Genomic DNA, 17424 nt, shown 5'->3' with positions numbered 1-17424 from the left:
CTAAGTTGCAAAGGGCCTCAGTAAGTAGCTGAGGCTGTCCCCATACCACAGTCCTCTTGTCTCAGCCCCCCAAATGCTGGGATTACAAAGCGTGCACCACCATGCCCAGCTTATACTTGTATTATAGGAATGTGCCACTATGCTTGGCATCTGTATTCTTTTTTAAGTAACATGTATTAATTGTCCAGATTAATGGATTTCATGCAGACATTTCTGTACATGCATGTTTTGTATATTGATTGTGTTTACCTTCTCCTACAGATTACCTGTATTTAGCCAGGTGTGGTGGAGCACAACTATAGTCCCAGTATTTGGGAGCTGAGACAGGAGGATTGCAGGTTCAAGGACTACCTCGGCAGTTTAGTGAGACTGAGCAATGTAGCCTGAACCTATTTCTGTGTGTGTGAGTGTGAGTGTGTGTGTGTGTGTGTGTGTGTGTGTGTGTGTGTGTGTGTGTTACTGGGGGTGGAGCCCAGGGGCTTTCTACCTCCAGGCTATACTCCCAGACCTATTTTATACTTTATTTGGATACAGGGTCTCACTAAATTACTGAGACCCTCACTAAGTACTTGAGGCTGGCTTCGAACCTGTTTGATCCTTCAGTCTCAGCCTCCCAAGCACTGCGATTACAAACATGGGCCACCACCACCACGCCCAGCTGCCAGAACCTATTTCAAAACAAAAATATATATAGTTCAGAGGTAGAATATCCCTGGGTTTAGTCCCTAGTAAAACACATACACACACACACACACACACACACACACACACACACACACACACACCCTACCACCAAAAAAAAAAAAGACACATAGTGAACAGAGTATAAGCCTGGCACAGGTGACTAAATCTAGTACTTGGGAGGCTGAGAGAAGAGGGTTAGAAGTTCTAGGGCAGCCTGCACAACTTGGTGAGGTCTTGTCTCAAAATAAAGGCTAAAGCCAGTCGTGGTGGCGCATGCTTATAATCCCAGCATTTGGAAGGCTGAGACAGGAGGATTGAGGTCCACAGACAGCCTCAGCTACTACTTAGGTTGTTTGTAACTCAGTGAGACCCTCTTTCAAAATAAAGAATAAAAAAAATAGGGCTGGGGGTGTAGCTCAGAGGTAGAATGCCGCTGGTTTCCATCCCCATTATCACAAAAAATAAAAATAAAGGCTAATGAGCCAGGTGTAGTGGCGCACACTTGTAATCCCAGCATTTGGAAGGCTGAGACAGGAGGATTTGGTTCACAGACAGCCTCAGCTACTACTTAATGAGGCCCTTTGCAACTCAGCGAGACTCTGCTTCAAATATAATAGAGTCAGGCATGGTGGCACATGCTTGTAATCTCAGCATTCAAGATGCTGAGACAGGAGGACCAATGTTCGAAGACATCTTCAGCTACTTAGGCTCTTTGCAACTCAGTGAGACCCCGTTTCAAAATAAAGAATAAAAAATAGGGCTGGGGGTGTAGCTTGGAGGTAGAGTGCTCCTGGGTTCCATTACCAGTACTGAAAAAAAAAGAATAATAAAACAGAGATGGAAGTGTAGCTCGGAGGTTGAATGACCCTGGGATCCATCTTCAGTATGGGGGTGGGGGATAGAAACAGGTCTCACTAAGTTGCTGAGAGCCTCACTAAGTAGCTGAGGCTGGCCTTGAATCTGTGTGATCCTCCTATCTCAGCCTCCCAAGTACTGGGATTACAAGCTTGCACCAATATACCTGGCTTTGGTAATGTTTTTAAAGCCCTATTTATTTTATTTTATTTTTTTGGTACTAGGAAGTTGAGCCCAGGTACATTCTATCCATGATGTACCTTTTTTTTATGTTGAAACAAATTTGCTAAGTTGTCCAGGGCCTTGCTGAGTTGCTGAAGCTGGCCTTGAACCTAGGGTCCTCCTGTCTCAGCCTTCTAAGTACTAGGATTATAGGTGTACCACTGCTCCCAGCTGCCCTACTTGTTTTTGCCTTTTTTTTTTTCTGAATATGAAATGATTTTCTCAAGATTCTAGATGTAAGAAAATATTTTTGTTCGTGGTACTAGGGCACTCTACCACTGAGCTATACCTCAGCCCTTTCAGTTTTTAGTTTGCAGCAGGGTCTCACTAAGTTGTCAAGTGTGTACTCAAGTTTGTTATCCTTCTTGTCTTAGCCTACCAATTACTGGCATTACAGGCATGCACCACCACATTCTATCTCCAAGCTACATTCCCAGCCCTTTTTATTTTTTCTTTTGAAACAGGGTCTCACTAAATTGTGGAGGGTTGGCAGAGAACCTGCAATCTTGTCTCAGCCTCCCAAGGACTAGAATTACAGGCATGTGCCATCATGCCTGGCTACTGCTTTATTTTTTAAGCCATTCCCTGATGCATTTGCATGGGGGTAAGCACTATGCAAATCTGGGACAGTTACTCTAAAAATAATCTTTAAGCAATAGCTTGTGAACTCTATCTTTTTATTGATTTTGCATCAAATAACATGTACAGTAAGGGAAAACATAGCAGTGAGATATCATACGATGTTCTTCCCTTGCAGTGGGTCATTCCAGAATTGATCGGCCATACCTTGGTCACTGTATTAATGCTCATTTCATTGCACTGGTTCATCTTCCTTCTCAACGTACCTGTTGCCACTTGGAATATATATCGGTGAGTATAGTTTGCTTACTATTTTGTATCAGGGCAGTTAAAAAATTTTTAAAAAGCAACCTTCTTCTACAAAAATATCTATCAGTAATGAAGAACAGAGAAATGCTTTATTAGTTTTTTTTTTTTTTTTTTAGGTACTGGGGATGGAACCCAGGGGAATTCTACCTCGGAGCTATACCCCCAGCCCTATTTTTTATTTTGAAACAGGGTCTCACTTCGAGCTGGGCGTGGTGGCACACACTTATAATCCCTGCGCTTGGGAGGCAGAGACAGGAGGATTGCGCAGGTTCAAAGCCAGCCGTGCTGGCTTAAGAGACCCTGTTTCCAAATTAAAAAAATATATAAAAAGTAGGTCTGGGAGTGTAGCCTCGAGGTAGAAGGGCTCCCAGGAACACCCCCCCCCCAAAAAAAAAAAAAAAGAAACAGGGTCTCACTGAGTTGCAAAGGGCCTAAGTACCTGAGGCTGTCCATGAACCGTGATCCTCAGTCTCACATGATTACAAGTTTTCGCCACCATGCCTGGCTCAGAATAAATTTTTGTTCACCTTGTAATAGTAGGTGGAGAGCAGCTTGCATGACATTCTTGTAGTAAAAGTATAAATTTATGTGTATAAGCCAGGCGTGGTGCCGCATGCTTGTAATCCCAGCATTCGGGAGGCTGAGACCGGAGGATCAGGGTTTGCGGACAGCCTCAGCTACTTAGTGAGGCCCTCTGCAACTTAGTGAGACGCTGTTTCAAAATAAAGAATAAGCCAGGTGTGGTGGCGCATGCTTTTAAATCCCCGCACTTGGGAGGCGGAGACAGGAGGATCACGCAGGTTCGAAGCCAGCCGCACTGGCTTAAGAGACCCTGTTTCCAAATAAAAATATAAAATAGGTCTGGGAGTGTAGCCCAGAGGTAGAAGGGTTCCATCCCCAGTACCACCACCAAAAAAAAAAAACAAAGAATAAAAAATAGGGCAGGAGGTGTAGCTCGGAGATCAAATACCCCTGGCTTTCATCCCCAGACCTGCAAAAAATAAAAATAAAAAATAAAAATAAATAAATAAGTAAATTTATGTGTATAAACATAAAATATGTGATGTTTAGTTGTGATATCTAAAGACTCGTGAATTGTTTTTCATTTCCTTGAATATAATTTTCCTTTAAGAATGTTAAAAAACCTGAGAGTATAAGTCCCCCTGATTCAGCATGTTGTAAAGTGCAATTAGAATAAAAAGGACATAGAAAAGAATGAAGGAAGGCTTGGAGGATAAGAGACACATGAAAAGATAGTGGAAGGATAATGGAGGCAGGGAAGGAGTGGGTGTGAGGAGTGAGCTTACCTCAGCAAAGGAGCCGTTGTCAGCTTCTGTACTTCTTTTCTGTAGGGTAGATGCTCTGAGGTAGTTTTGTTTTGTTTGTTTGTTTGTTGTGGGGCTGAGGCTTAAACCCAGAGTTATTCTACCTCTGAGCTACAGCTTTTTTAATTTGAAAATAGGGTTTCACTAAGTTGGCAAGGCTGGTCATGAATCTGTGATATTCTTGTCTCAGCCTCCCAAGTACTGGGTTAGAGGTGTGTTACATCATGCCGAGCCTTTTTTTTTTTTTTTTTTTTTTGTGTGTGTGTGTGTGTGTGGGATTGGGGATGGAACCCAGGGGCATTCAACTTCCGAGCTACACCCCCTACCCTACTTTTTTTATTCTTTATTTTGAAACAGGGTCTCACTAAGTTGTGGAGGGCCTCACTAAGTAGCTGAGGTTGTCTGCAAACCACAGTCCTCCTGTCTCAGCCTCCAGAATGCTGGGATTACAAGTGTGCACTACCATGCCCGGCTCTCAGCATTTTAAAAATTTATTTAATTAATTAATTTATTTTTTGGGGTGCTGGGGATTGAACCCAGAGGCATCCTATCTCTGAGCTACAACCCCAGCCCTATTTTATTTATTTTGAAAGAGGGTCTCACTAAATTGCAAAGGTCCTCACAAGTTTCTGAGACTGGCTGCAAACCTGTGATCCTCATATCTCAGCCTCCCAAGTACTTGGATTACAAATGTGAGCCACCACACCCAGCTTGCTTGCTTGCTTATTTACTTATTTATTTATTTATTTATTTATTTATTTATTTATTTATTTTTGTGGTTCTGGAGATTGAACCCAGGAGCATTCTATCTTCAAGCTACACACCAGCCCTACTTTTTTTTTGCAAAGCAAAATTTTTGTTTGCTCATTTCTTGCATTTGAAGTACTCCTCAGTGACATCTTTAGCCTGAGATCCTTTGTCATAGCCCATAATGACTACACAATTGCAGCCAACCACTTTATGAGGTTTTCCCTCCCAGTCAGTTTTGCAGAGTCCTACTCATTCCCCCAATTTCTTTTCTTTTCTTTTTCTTTTTTTTTTTTTTGCGGGTCTGGGGATGGAACCCAGGGGCATTTGACCTCCGAGCTACACCCTCTGCCCAATTTTTTATTCTTTACTTTGAAACAGGGTCTCACTATGTTGCGGAGGGCCTCACTAAGTAGCTGAGGCTGTCCGCGAACCACGATCCTCTGGTCTCAGCCTCCCAAATGCTGGGATTATAAGCGTGCGCCACCACGCCCGGCTTCCCCCAATTTCTTGTCCTCAGCCTTAATTATGTTCATTTGTTGCTCAGCACAAAGTGCCTCCATTAAATTTGATATACATAGGCTCATCACAGTTGGATGTAAGCACACAAAGATGGACTTGGCACTTGTCTAAGGCTTTGGGCAGCTTCATGAATTCCACATGCTTGGCCATCATGGATGAGGGTGGTCTTAAGCACCTCTTGTAGAGCAAGCAGTATTAACCTCCATTACAGCTCCGGCAGCAATGCCTTCCTCAGCCACGGTGGTGGGTTACAGGTGAGGCTGAATCTTGACTGCACCTGCGCCTGCGTCTCTGCCTTTGCAAGACCCAGTGGCAGCAGGGAAAGAGCCCCAGCCCTACTGTTTATTCTTGTTTTTGTTTTGTTTTGAGGTACTGGGGATGGAACCCAGAGACATTCAGCCTCCAAGCTACACCCCCAGCCCTATGTTTTTGGTTTTTTTTGGGTTTTTTTCTTTATTTTGAAACAGGGGCTTACTAAGTAGCTGAGGCTGTCTGCAAACCCGGATCCTCCTGTCTCAGCCTCCCAAATGCTGGAATTACAAGCATGCACCACCACACTGAGCTCTTTTTATTCTTTATTTTGAAACAAGTTCTCATTAAGTTGTGGAGGGCCTCACTAAGTAGCTGAGGCTGGCCACGAACCTGCAATCTTCATGTCTCAGCCTTCCAAGTACTGGGATTACAAGCATGTATCACAATGCCTGGCTCTTTTTTTATTCTTATTTTATTTATGGAACCCAGAGGCATTCTACCTCTGAGTGACGCCCCCAGCCCTAATTTTTCATTCTTTATTTTTGAAACAGGGTCTCACTGAGTTACAAAGGGCCTCATTAAGTAGCTGAGGCTGTCCATGAATCATGATCCTCCAGTTTCTGCCTCCCAAATACTGGGATTACAAGTGTGCACCACCACAATCAGTTTAGCTCTTTTTTTTTTCTTTGGTGGGTCTAGGGATGAAACCCAGAGGCATTTGACCTCTGAGCTACACTCCCTGCCCAGTTTTTTATTCTTTATTTTGAAACAGGGTCTCACTGAGTTTCAAAGGGTCTCACTAAGTAGCTGAGGCTAACTGTGAACCGCGATCCTCTGGTCTCAGCCTCCTGAATGCTGGGATTACAAGCGTGCACCACCACACCCAGCAGCTCTTTTTATTTTTAATTGATTAATCAATTAGTTTTATTGTACTGGGGATTGAACCTAAGAGCATTCTATCCCAAACTCACCTCTAGCCTGTTATTATTTCTTTCTTTTTTGTTTCTTTCTTTTTGCGGGTCTGGGGATGGAACCCAGGGGCATTTGACCTGCCCCTCTGCCCTATGTTTTATTCTTTATTTTGAAACAGGGAGGGTCTTACTAAGTTGTGGAGGGCCTCACTAAGTAGGTGAGGCTGTCTGCAAACCGCAATCCTTCGGTCTCAGCCTCCCAAATGCTGGGATTACAAGCGTGTGCCACTACGGCCAACTTTATTTCTTATTTTGAAAGAGGATCTCACTTAAATTGCTGAGGCTGACCTCCAACCTGCAATCCTCCTGTCTTTACCTGCCAGTACTATGATTCCAGGTGTGTGCCATCATGCCAGCCCCCGCCTTTTTTTTTTTTTTTTTTTGAAACAGTCTTGCTAAGTTGCTGAGGCTGGCCTTGAACCTGTGATGAATTTTATTTTTCCTTTTGTCATTGCTCTCTCATGATTAGTTCCATCGCTCAACACATGTTCCCATTCTGGGAACAGAGGCCCTTTGCACCGTGTTCAGGGCCAGTCCACTATAGACTGTTCTTTTTGGCCATACTGGGGATTGAACCCAGGGCATTCTACCACTGAGCTATATCCCTAGTGCTATTTTCTATTCTTTATTTTGAAACTGACTCTCACTAAGTTGAGAAGGCCTTACTAAATAGCTGAGGCTGGCCACGAACCTGCAATCCTCCTGTCTCAGCCTCCCAAGTACTGGGATTACAAGTGTGTGGCAAATTTTTTGTTTTGAAACAAGGTCTCACTAGGTTGCTGAGGGTTTTGCTACACTGCCAAGGCTGGTCTTGAACCTGTGATTCTCCTGTGTCAGCCTCCTAAATATTGGGATTACAGGTGTGAGCAACCAAGCCTGGTCTTACTATGAATATTTATATGCAAATTTTTATGTGGGTATATTTTTATTTCTTGAGCCTTACCTGGTAGAACTGCTGATTCAGTTACAACTCTGCTTTAACCTTTTTATTTATTTATTTTGGTACTGGGGAAGGAACCCAGAGGCATTTGACCTCCAGAGCTACACCCCCAGCCCTATTTTTTATTCTTTATTTTGAAACAGAATCTCCACTCACTAAGTTGTAGAGGGCCTCACTAAGTAGCTGACGCTGGCTATGAACCCGGATCCTCCTGTCTCAGCCTCCCAAGTACTGGGATTACAAATGTGTGCCACAACGCCTGGCATTTTTTTTTTTTTTTTTTTTGGTGGTATTGGGGGTGGAACCCAGGGGCTTTTCTGCCTCCAGGCTATAATCCCAGACCTATTTTATACTTTATTTGGAAACAGGGTCTCACTAAGTTTCTGAGAGCCTCACTAAGTAGATGAGGCTGGCTTGAACCTGTGCAATCCTCTTGTCTCAGCCTCCCAAGCACTGGGATTACAAGTGTGCACCACCACGCCTGGTTTATTTATTATTTTTTGTAGTTCCGGAGATGGAACCCAAGGGCATTCTGTGCTCTGAGCTACATCCCCAGCCCAATTTTTTATTATTTATTTTGAAACAGTTTCAGTAAGTTGCAGAGGACCTCATTAAGTACCTGAGGCTGGCTGCTCTCCTGTGATTCTCCTGCCTCAGCCTCCCAAGTAGTAGGATTACAAATGTGTGCCACCACACTGGGCTTGAGACTTTGAAATAAAATATTAAAAGGGTTGGGGTTGTAACTCTCAGGTGGAATGCCCTGTGTGTAATCCCTAGTACCAGAAGGAAAAAAAAAATATGGACTTCACAGCAAATTTGCATATCACAGACCTATTAATTAAGAAACTGAGTATGAGCCAGGCGTGGTGGTGCCTGCTTGTAATTCCAGCATTCAGGAGGCTGAGACAGGAGGACCACAGTTCCCAGACAGCCTCAGCTACTTAGTGAGGCTCTTTTCAACTCAGTGAGACCTTGTTTCAAAATAAGGAATAAAAAATAGAGGGCTGGAAATGTAGCTTGGAGGTAGGATGACCCTGGGTTCCATCTTCAGTATTGCAAAAAAAAAAAAAAAAAAAGAAGAAGGAAGGAAGGAAGGAAGGAAGGAAGGAAGGAAGGAAGGAAGGAAGGAAGGAAAAGAAACAGTATGCCCAGAAGGAGGACACCAAGTTTGTGCTAAAAGGCTCCTGGGGATGCTGAGACAGGAGGATCAATGGTTCAAAGACAGCTTTGGCAGGTTAGTGAGCAGTATAGCAAGACTCTGTTTCCAAATAAAAAATAAAACTGGTGGTGTATCTCAGAGGTAGAATGCCCCTGGGCTCAATCTCTAGCATGCTCCCTTACTCCCAGCAGCAGCATTTTGGACATGAGGGCAGGAAGAAGTCATGAACCATGATGGGCTAGGACATGTATGTTATACAAATGGCACAGTCTGAATGTTGAAATCCAAGCACTTACAGATTCTCTCCAGGCAATACAATTTTTTTTTTTTTTTTTTTTTTTTTTTTTTTTTTTTAGTGGTACTGGCGTTCCTGGAAGCCCTTCTAACTCCAGGCTACACTCCCAGACCTATTTTATACTTTTCTATTTGGAAACAGGGTCTCTTAAGCCAGCACTGCTGGCTTCGAACCTGCGGGATCCTCCTGTCTCCGGATCCTCCTGTCTCCGCCTCCCAAGCGCGGGGATTACAAGCGTGCGCCACCACGCCCAGCTCTCCCAGCCCTATTTGTGTATGTGTGTGTGTGTGCAGTACTGGAGATGGTACCCAAGGGGCATTCTACCTCAGACCTACACCCTCAGCCTGATATTTTTATTCTTTATTTTGAAACAGGGTCTAAGTTGCAGAGGGCCTCACTAAGTATCTGAGGCTGTCCATGAACTGCGATCCTCCAGTCTCAGCCTCCTGAATGTTGGGATTACAAGCGTTTGCCACCACACTGGCTCTTATTTTATTTATTTTGAAACAGGATCTCACTAAGTTGCTGAAGAGGGACTCACTAAATTGCTAAGCCTTGCTGCATACCTGCAGTCCTATCTCAGCCTTCTAGGTACTGGAATTACACGTGTGTGCCACTGCGCCTGGCTTAGTGTGTGTGTATGTGTGTGGGGTGAAGTAGTTGGGACTGTACACAGGGATATTCTCTGCTACGCCACCAGCTAGCTCTTTTTTTTCATTTTGAAATGGTCTCACTAGGTTGCTAAGAGCCTCCCTACTTGCTGAAGCTGTCTTTAATCCAGCAATCCTCCTATCTGGGATTACAGGCATGCGCTACTATTATTTATTTTTAATAGTTTTATTGGTGGATTTTAATTGTACATCATATTAAACTTCAAAGCGATATAAATGTACATGCGATTTCTTGGTGTATTTCCCCTCACATCCCACCCCAGTCCCCCTTCCGCCCTCTCCATTACATGGTAGTGAATTTGGTATTGATACCTTCATGTATGGACATAACCTTATTTGAATTCTTTCTTCCCAATCTCCTTCTACTGTTCTACTGATTTCTCTCATTTGACTGAAGTTTCTTTTTTTTTAATGTGTGTGTATGTGGTACTGGGGATTGAACCCAGGAGTATTCTACCTCTGAGCTACAACCCAGCCCTATTTTTTATTCTTTATTTTGAACAGAGTCTCACTAAGTTGTGGCGGGCCTCATTTAGTACCTGAGGCTGGCCATGAACCTGCACTCTTCCTCTCTCAGCCTCACATGTATTGGGATTACAAGCATGCATACCACCACACCTGGCTTAAAGTTCCTTTTGTTTAATATTTTTGTTCTAGCTTCCATGTAGGAGAAAAAAATATACAATCCTTGAATTCTTTTTTGTTTGTTTGTTTTTGTGGGTCTGGGGGTGGAACCCAGGGGATTCGACTTCTGGGCTACACCCTCTGCCCTATTTTTAATTTTTTTATTTTTTATTTTGTGATACTGGGGGTGGAACCCAGAGGCTTTCTACCTCTGGGCTATATTCCCAGACCTATTTTATATTTTATTTGGAAACAGGGTCTCATTTAAGTTGCTGAGAGCCTCACTAAGTAGCTGAGGCTGGCTTCGAACCTGTGCAATCCTCCTGTCTCAGCCTCCCAAGTGCCGGGATTACAAGCGTGCACCACCACGCCCAGCTATTCTTTATTTTGAAACAGGGTCTCACTGACTTGCAGAGGGCCTCACTAAGTAGCTGAGGCTGGCCATGAACCATGATCCTCCTGTCTCAGCCTCCCAAATGCTGCTATTACAAGCGTGCGCCACCACGCCTGGCTCAACCCTTGACTTTCTGAGGCTGGCTGATTTAACTTAGCATATTATTCTCTAGTTTTATATATTTTTCTGCAAATGACATAATTTTGTTCTTTTATTCCTTTTTGTTTGTTTTTTGTTACTGGGGTTTCAACCAAGAGCTACACCCGCCAGACTCTTTTTAAAATATATTTATTTAAGTCGGGTATGGTGACGCACACTAGTAATTCCAGTATGTGGGAGGCTGAGACAGGAGTATTGCAGGTTCTTGATCAGCCTCAGCTGCTTAATGAAGCCCTCTGCAACTTAGTGAGACCCTGTTTCTAAATAAAAGAATAAGGCCAGGCATGGTGGCGCATGCTTGTAATCCCAGCATTTGGGAGGCTGAGACAGGAGGATCACGGTTCAAAGGCAGCCTCAGCTACTTAGTGAGGCCCTCTACAACTCAGTGAGACCCTGACTCTTGGAGGTAGGATGACCCTGGGTTCCATCTTCAGTATTGCAAAAAAAAAAGAAAGGAAGGAAGGAAAAGAAACAGTATGCCCAGAAGGAGGACACCCAAGTTTGTGCTAAAAGGCTCCTGGGGATGCTGAGACAGGAGGATCAATGGTTCAAAGATAGCTTTGGCAGGTTAGTGAGCAGTATAGCAAGACTCTGTATAAGAATAAAAAGGGCTGAGGGTATAGCTCGGAGGTAGAATGCCCCTGGGTTCCATCTCCAGTACCACGAAAAATAAGTTAAAAAGTAGGGCTGGCTCTTCCTGGATTCTTCTTTCTCTCTCTCCTGTCTGTCTGTCTGTCTGTCTGTCTGTCTGTCTCTTTCTTCCTTTCATACCAGCTCCACCAATAAATGTCTTGGCTACAAGGTGAAAAAAAAAAAAAAGTAGGGCTGGTCAGAGGTAGAATGCCTCTGGGTTCAATCGCCGGTATCGCAAAAAATAAATAAATAAAGGTATTTATTTACTTTTTGTGGTACTGGGGATTGAAACCTGGCACATTATCTATTTTTCTCCCCAGTACTGGGGATTGAACCCAGGGGCAGTCTACCTTTGAGCTACACCCTCAGCCCTATTTTTTCATTCTACGTTTTGAAACAGGATCTCACTAAGTTGCAGAAGGTCTCACTAAATTGCTGAGGCTGGCTGTGAACCTGTGATCCTCCTATCTCAGCCTCCCAGGTACTGTACTGAGATTACAAGCGTGTGCCACCACACACCTGTCTTCCCAGTACTTTTTAGTTTTTATTTTTCTTTTTTTTTTTGGTGGTACTGGGGTTCCTGGAAACCCTTCTACCTCTGGGCTACACTCCCAGACCTATTTTTATACTTTTTTATTTGGAAACAGGGTCTCTTAAGCCAGCTTGGCTGGCTTCGAACCTGCACGATCCTCCTTTCTCTGCCTCCCAAGCACGGGGATTATAAGCATGTGCCACCACACTGGGCTAGTTTTTATTTTGAAATGGAGTCTCCTTACTAATTTCATGAGAGTATCATTATTTACTGAAGCTGTCCTTAAACTTGTGATTCTCCTGTCTCAAGCCTCCCAAGTACTGGGATTATAGGTATGTGCCACCACGCCCAACTCCTTTTTATTTATAGGGTCTCAGTAGGTTCCTGAAAGGCTTACAAGTTTCTGAGGCTAGTATTTAGCTTACAATCCTCCTGTCTTGGCTTCCCAAGTACTGGGATTGCAGGTGTGTGCCACCATGTCCAGTGTAATTTTGTTCTTTATGGCTGAGTAAAATTCCATACTGTTATTTTTCAGTATTCTGATAATTTGATTTTCACTCTAATATGTGTATCTTTTAAATTGTCAGGTTCATTATGGTTCCGAGTGGTAACATGGGAGTGTTTGATCCAACAGAAATACACAATCGAGGGCAACTGAAGTCACACATGAAAGAAGCCATGATCAAACTTGGCTTCCACTTGCTGTGTTTCTTCATGTATCTTTATAGGTGAGTTTAAAGTTCTCTTGGCATCTTCTTAGATGCCATGGCTGCTTTTGATGGGTGAGTTGTTATAATGTAGGATTTTGTGTTGACATTGCAGAACTTATGGGGTTTATGTGAATTTCTTATGTGACTGTGTAGATTTTTTTTTTTTTTTAGTGGTGGTTTTGATTGAACCCAGGGAATTTTACCTCTGAGCTATATTCCCAGCCCTATTTTACTTTTTATTTTGAAACAGGGTCTCACTGAATTACTGAGGGCCTCGAACCTTTCTTTTTTCTTTTTTTTTTTTTCAGGTCTGGGGATAGAACCCAGGGGCATTCGACCTCCAAGCTACCCTGCCCTATTTTTTATTCTTTATTTTGAAACAGGGTCTCACTAAGTTGTGGAGGGCCTCACTAAGTAGCTGAGGCTGTCTGCGAACCATGATCCTCTGGTCTTAGCTTTCCGAATGCTGGGATTACAAGCATGCACCACCACTCCCAGCTGGGCCAACCTTTCTAACAGAAAGGAATTTAGATGTGATGCTGATTCTTAAGCATTCTAAGTGGCTTAGTTCTGATAAAATTCTACTGGTCTACATTGGAAGTATTAATATGAAGAAGTGACTGTCAAATGCTGGAAGCCTTATGCAGTATTTCCTTTTTTTTTTTAACTGGAAATTGAATCCAGGGCATTCAGTCTCCAAGGTACACCCCCAGTCCTCTTAATTTAAAAAAATTTTTTTTTTTTTTTAATGGTTCTGGGATGGAACTCAGGAACATTCTACCTCTGAACTACACCCCTAGCTCTATTTTTTATTCTTTATTTTGAAACAGGGTCTGAGTTGCAAAGGGCCTCACTAAGTAGCTGAGGCTGTTGGCGAACCGTGATCCTCCTGTCTCAGCCTCTCAAATGCTGGGATTATAAGCATGCGCCACCATGCCTACTCTTAATTTTGTAAATTTTGAAACAGGGTCTTACTAGGTTGATGAGTCTCACTACTTGGGGAGGTTGGTCTTGAACCTGTGATTCTCCTATCTCAGCCTCCCACATACTGGGATTGCAAGCATGCACCACCACTCCTGGCTGAGGTGGCTTTCATAGTGTATATCGGGTGATAGCTGTGTATCAGACACTTTAAGGCACTGCACAGGACACAGAGGAGCAGTATGGAGTCACTGCAATGAAATCTTGGAGCTTCATGATTGCATTCCTCAGGTATTATGTAGGGCATGAAAGTGGAAGTGCTTGGATTCTGCCCTAGAGATGCTAACCAACCAGAGTTGTGGTCACAGTGAACTATGGAAGGGGGTGTGCAGCTGGGCTGGCCTGAGAGGCTGCTTTCCACAGGAGGTGCTTTAGAGCACAGTTGGGAAACTGGAGTAGAAACTTACTGATTTGGGAGAGTGGGTGGGATGGGGGATTCCAGGCATAATGACAGCATGTGCAAAGATCTGGTGAGAGAATTTAAAGGTTTTTTTTTTTTTTTTTTTTTTTTTTTTCCAGCCCAGGCCTGGTGCTGCACCCTTGTAATCCCAGCATTTGGGAGACTGAGACAGAAGGGTCGTGGTTAGTGGGCAGCCTCAGCTACTTAGTGAGGCCCTTTGCAACATAGTGAGACCCTGTTTCAAAATAAAAAATAAAAAATAGGGCTGGGGGTGTAGCTTGAAGATAGAATGCCCCTGGGTTCCATCCCCAGTATGGCAAAACCAAAAACAAAAAAAAAAACAAAGAATAAAATAATAGGACTGGGGATGTGGCTCGGAGCTAAAATGTCCTGTGTTCCATCCCCAGTACTGCAAAAAGTAAATAATTTGGTACTAGCAGTTGGACTCAGGAGCATTCTACCTCTAAGCTAAAACCCTGTTCCTGTTTTATTTTTTATTTTTTGTAGTACTGGGGATTGAACGCAGGGGCATTCTACCTCTTAGCTATACTCCCAGACCTAATTTTTATTTTTATTTTGAAACAAAGGTCTTATTAGGTTGATAAGAGTCTTAGTCTTGCTGATGTTGTCCTTGAAACTGTAATTCTCCAGGCTCAGCCTCCCAAGTACTGGGATTAGAGGCATGCACCACCATGCCTCTTATTTTTTATTTATTTATTTATTTTGGTGGTACTGGGGGTGGAACCCTGAGGCTTTCTTACCTCTGAGCTATACTCCCAGACCTTTTTTATATTTTATTTGGAAACAGGGTCTTACTAAGTTGCTGAAAGCCTCACTAAGTAGCTGAGGTTGGCTTCGAACCCGTGTGATCCTCCTGTCTCAGCCTCTCAAGCGCAGGGATTACAAGCGTGCGCCACCACGCCCAGCTTATTTTTTATTTTGAAATAGGGTCTAAGTTGCTGAGGGTCTCATGAAATTGTTGAGCCTGTGATCAAACATGCTTAAGCCTCCCAAGTACTGGGATTACAGGTGTGTGCCATTAGAACTCGTTTAGCCTTTTTTAAATAGCTCAAAGACAGGCATAGTACTTGGAATAGTGAAACAGAAAGATCACATGTTTGAGGCTAGTCTCAGCAATTGGTAAGACCCTCCGCAATTTAGTGAAGACCCTGTTTCAAAGTAAAAAATAAGATGGGAGTGATGGCACATGCTTGTAATCTCAGTACATAAGGAGGCTGAGACAGGAGGATTGTAGACTTGAGACAGTCTCAGGAAGTAGTGAGACTCATCAACCTATCAAGACTTTGTTTCAAAATAAAAATAAAACAGGGCTGAGGGGGTAGTTTAGAAGTATAATGCCCCTAGATTCAATCCCTAGTGCCACACACACACACAAAAAAAAAAATAGTAAAAAAAAAAGGGGGGAGGATTTGGTTCCAGGCATGGTGACACCCGCTTGTAATCTCAGCATCATTTGGGATGTTGAGACATGAGGATCACAGTTCATGGCCAGCCTCAACTACTTAGTGAGGCCCTTTGCAACTCAATGAGACCTTGTTTCAAAGTAAAGAATAAAAAGTATAGGGTTGGGGTATACCTTCGAGATAGAATGCCCCCTGGGTTCCATCCCCAGTACTGCAAAAAAAAAAAAGGAATGGGGTTAGCTCAGAAGTAGAATATCCTTTGGAACCAGCCATGGTGACACATGCCTGTAATACCAGTACTTTGTAAGCTGAGACAGGAGGATCCCATATTTAAGGACAGCCTCAGCAAGTATTGACTAATCAACATAGCAAGACCCTGTTTCAAAAAAAAATTAGGAGCTGGGCATAGTAATGCACACATTAATCCCAGTACTTAGGAGGTTGATACAGGAGGATTCTGTTCACTGACAGTCAAAGCTACTTAGTGAGGCTCTCCGAAACTTAGTGAGACCCTGTTTCAAATTAAAAAAATAGAGCCGGGCATGGTGGTGTACACTTGTAATCCCATCATTTGGGAGGCTGAGACTGGAGGATCACAGTTTGCGGACAGCCTCAGCTACTTAGGCTCTTTGCAACTCATTGAGACCCTGTCTCAAAATAATAAAAAATAGGGCTGGGGGGGCGTGGCTCGGAAGTAGAATGCCCCTGGGTCCTATCCCCGATACTGCAATAAAAAATAAATAAATAAATAAATAAATAAATAAATAAATCGGGCTGAGAGTGTAGCTTGGAGGTAGAATGTCCTTGGGTTCAATCACCACCAATACACATGCACACACATCAGGCTGGGGGTGTGGCTTGGTGGTAGAATGCCTCTCAGTCCAGTTGTCAGTGCCCAAAATAAAAAAAACTCTGGCCCCAATAATAATGATAATAATTATTGTTATAATTATTAGTATTTTATTATTTTGTGGTACTAGGGATGGAATCCAGGGGCTTTCTACCTCCAGGCTCCACTCCCAGACCTATTTTATATTTTATTTGAAAACAGGGTCTCACTAAGTTGCTGAGAGCCTCACGATCCTCCTGTCTTGGCCTCCCAAGCAATGGTATTACAAGCATGTGTCACCATGCCCAGCTCCCAAATTATTTTTTTAGGTTAAACTCCTCAGCCCTTTCCCCTAGTTAGTCTGGAAGCCATAGTATATTTTTTCTTTTGGGTATGATTGTCTTCTCAAATGAATGAGTGTTCCTTGCAGAACTTGTATGGATTCTAGTCTGGATAAACCAGACTCTAGAACATTCCTGAAGAAATGTTAGTAACATTAATTTCTTCTTTCACAGTATGATTTTAGCTCTGATAAATGACTGAAGCTGGAGAAACTGTGTTTGGAGTCAGCCTACACTACAGTGCACAGTTCAGGAGCCAGAGACGACTTAGATCATCTTTAGAACCGTGACCATAGCAGTATATATTTTCGTCTTTGAACAAAAAAACTATTTTTGCTGTATTTTTACCATATAAAGTATTTAAAAAACATGAATTGAGTTTTTGTAGATTTCTGGTTCTAAACTTTAGCCTGAACCCCTTACACCTGGTGTCTTTTATCATCTGTATGTCAAAGGTGGTTATTTGTGTAGAAGTAGGACTGCTATGCCAGCCTTGCATGCCAAAGAAATAAAGGACATGCCGTAAAGTTTAGAGTACACTCAGTAGATGAGCTAGGCTGTCTTCAAGTCTCCTCTGAGAAGTCAGAGTACACAACTATACTGTTAGTCTGGACAAAAGAAGAAACAATTGATCACCCTTTTTGCCTCTGTTGTGGCAACTTCATGTTATTAGGATGGTTTAAAGATTTATGGGACTGTCAGCTGAGTCTTTAATCAAGAATGTTACCAGAAAATGGCATTTCAAAAATATTTATATTTCTTCGCAGAATTTGTAAAACTGATTAAGCCCTTTGCCCAATTATAATGTAATTCCTGCTTATAGAAAGGAAAAATAAATTAAAACAGAAACAAGATTTTATCAAGAG

General features: G+C 42.9%; 1 protein-coding gene and 1 pseudogene across 3 annotated transcripts in view; one reads left to right on the top strand and one right to left on the bottom strand.

Annotated features, from left to right (window-relative positions):
• CNIH4 (cornichon family member 4) overlaps positions 1 to 16799 on the top strand; it is a gene marked incomplete at its 5' end in the record, with an annotated part of 28622 nt that extends 11823 nt beyond the window's left edge. Inside the window, 3 exons of one of the 2 annotated variants that reach the window (XM_080699462.1) lie at positions 2519 to 2631; positions 12461 to 12601; positions 16733 to 16799. In XM_080699462.1, coding sequence (XP_080555588.1) covers positions 2519 to 2631; positions 12461 to 12601; positions 16733 to 16760 — 282 coding nt within the window. In that variant the 3' untranslated portion in view covers positions 16761 to 16799. Of the gene's footprint in view, positions 1 to 2518; positions 2632 to 12460; positions 12913 to 16732 lie in introns of those variants that run through there. The other variant, XM_080699463.1, reaches the window with a different exon arrangement.
• LOC308265552 (small ribosomal subunit protein eS12-like) lies at positions 4839 to 8771 on the bottom strand (annotated as a pseudogene). The gene is made up of 3 exons: positions 8748 to 8771; positions 5212 to 5473; positions 4839 to 4969 (listed from the first exon to the last, which is right to left on the bottom strand). The product of its transcript is annotated as a small ribosomal subunit protein eS12-like (transcript).
• Positions 16800 to 17424: the final 625 nt, after the last annotated feature.

This window comes from Muscardinus avellanarius, assembly GCF_963383645.1.
Source record: "Muscardinus avellanarius genome assembly, chromosome: 7".
Lineage (NCBI taxonomy): Eukaryota > Metazoa > Chordata > Mammalia > Rodentia > Gliridae > Muscardinus > Muscardinus avellanarius.
Note: the sequence above shows the minus strand (reverse complement) of the source record. Positions and strands in the feature narration are given on the sequence as shown.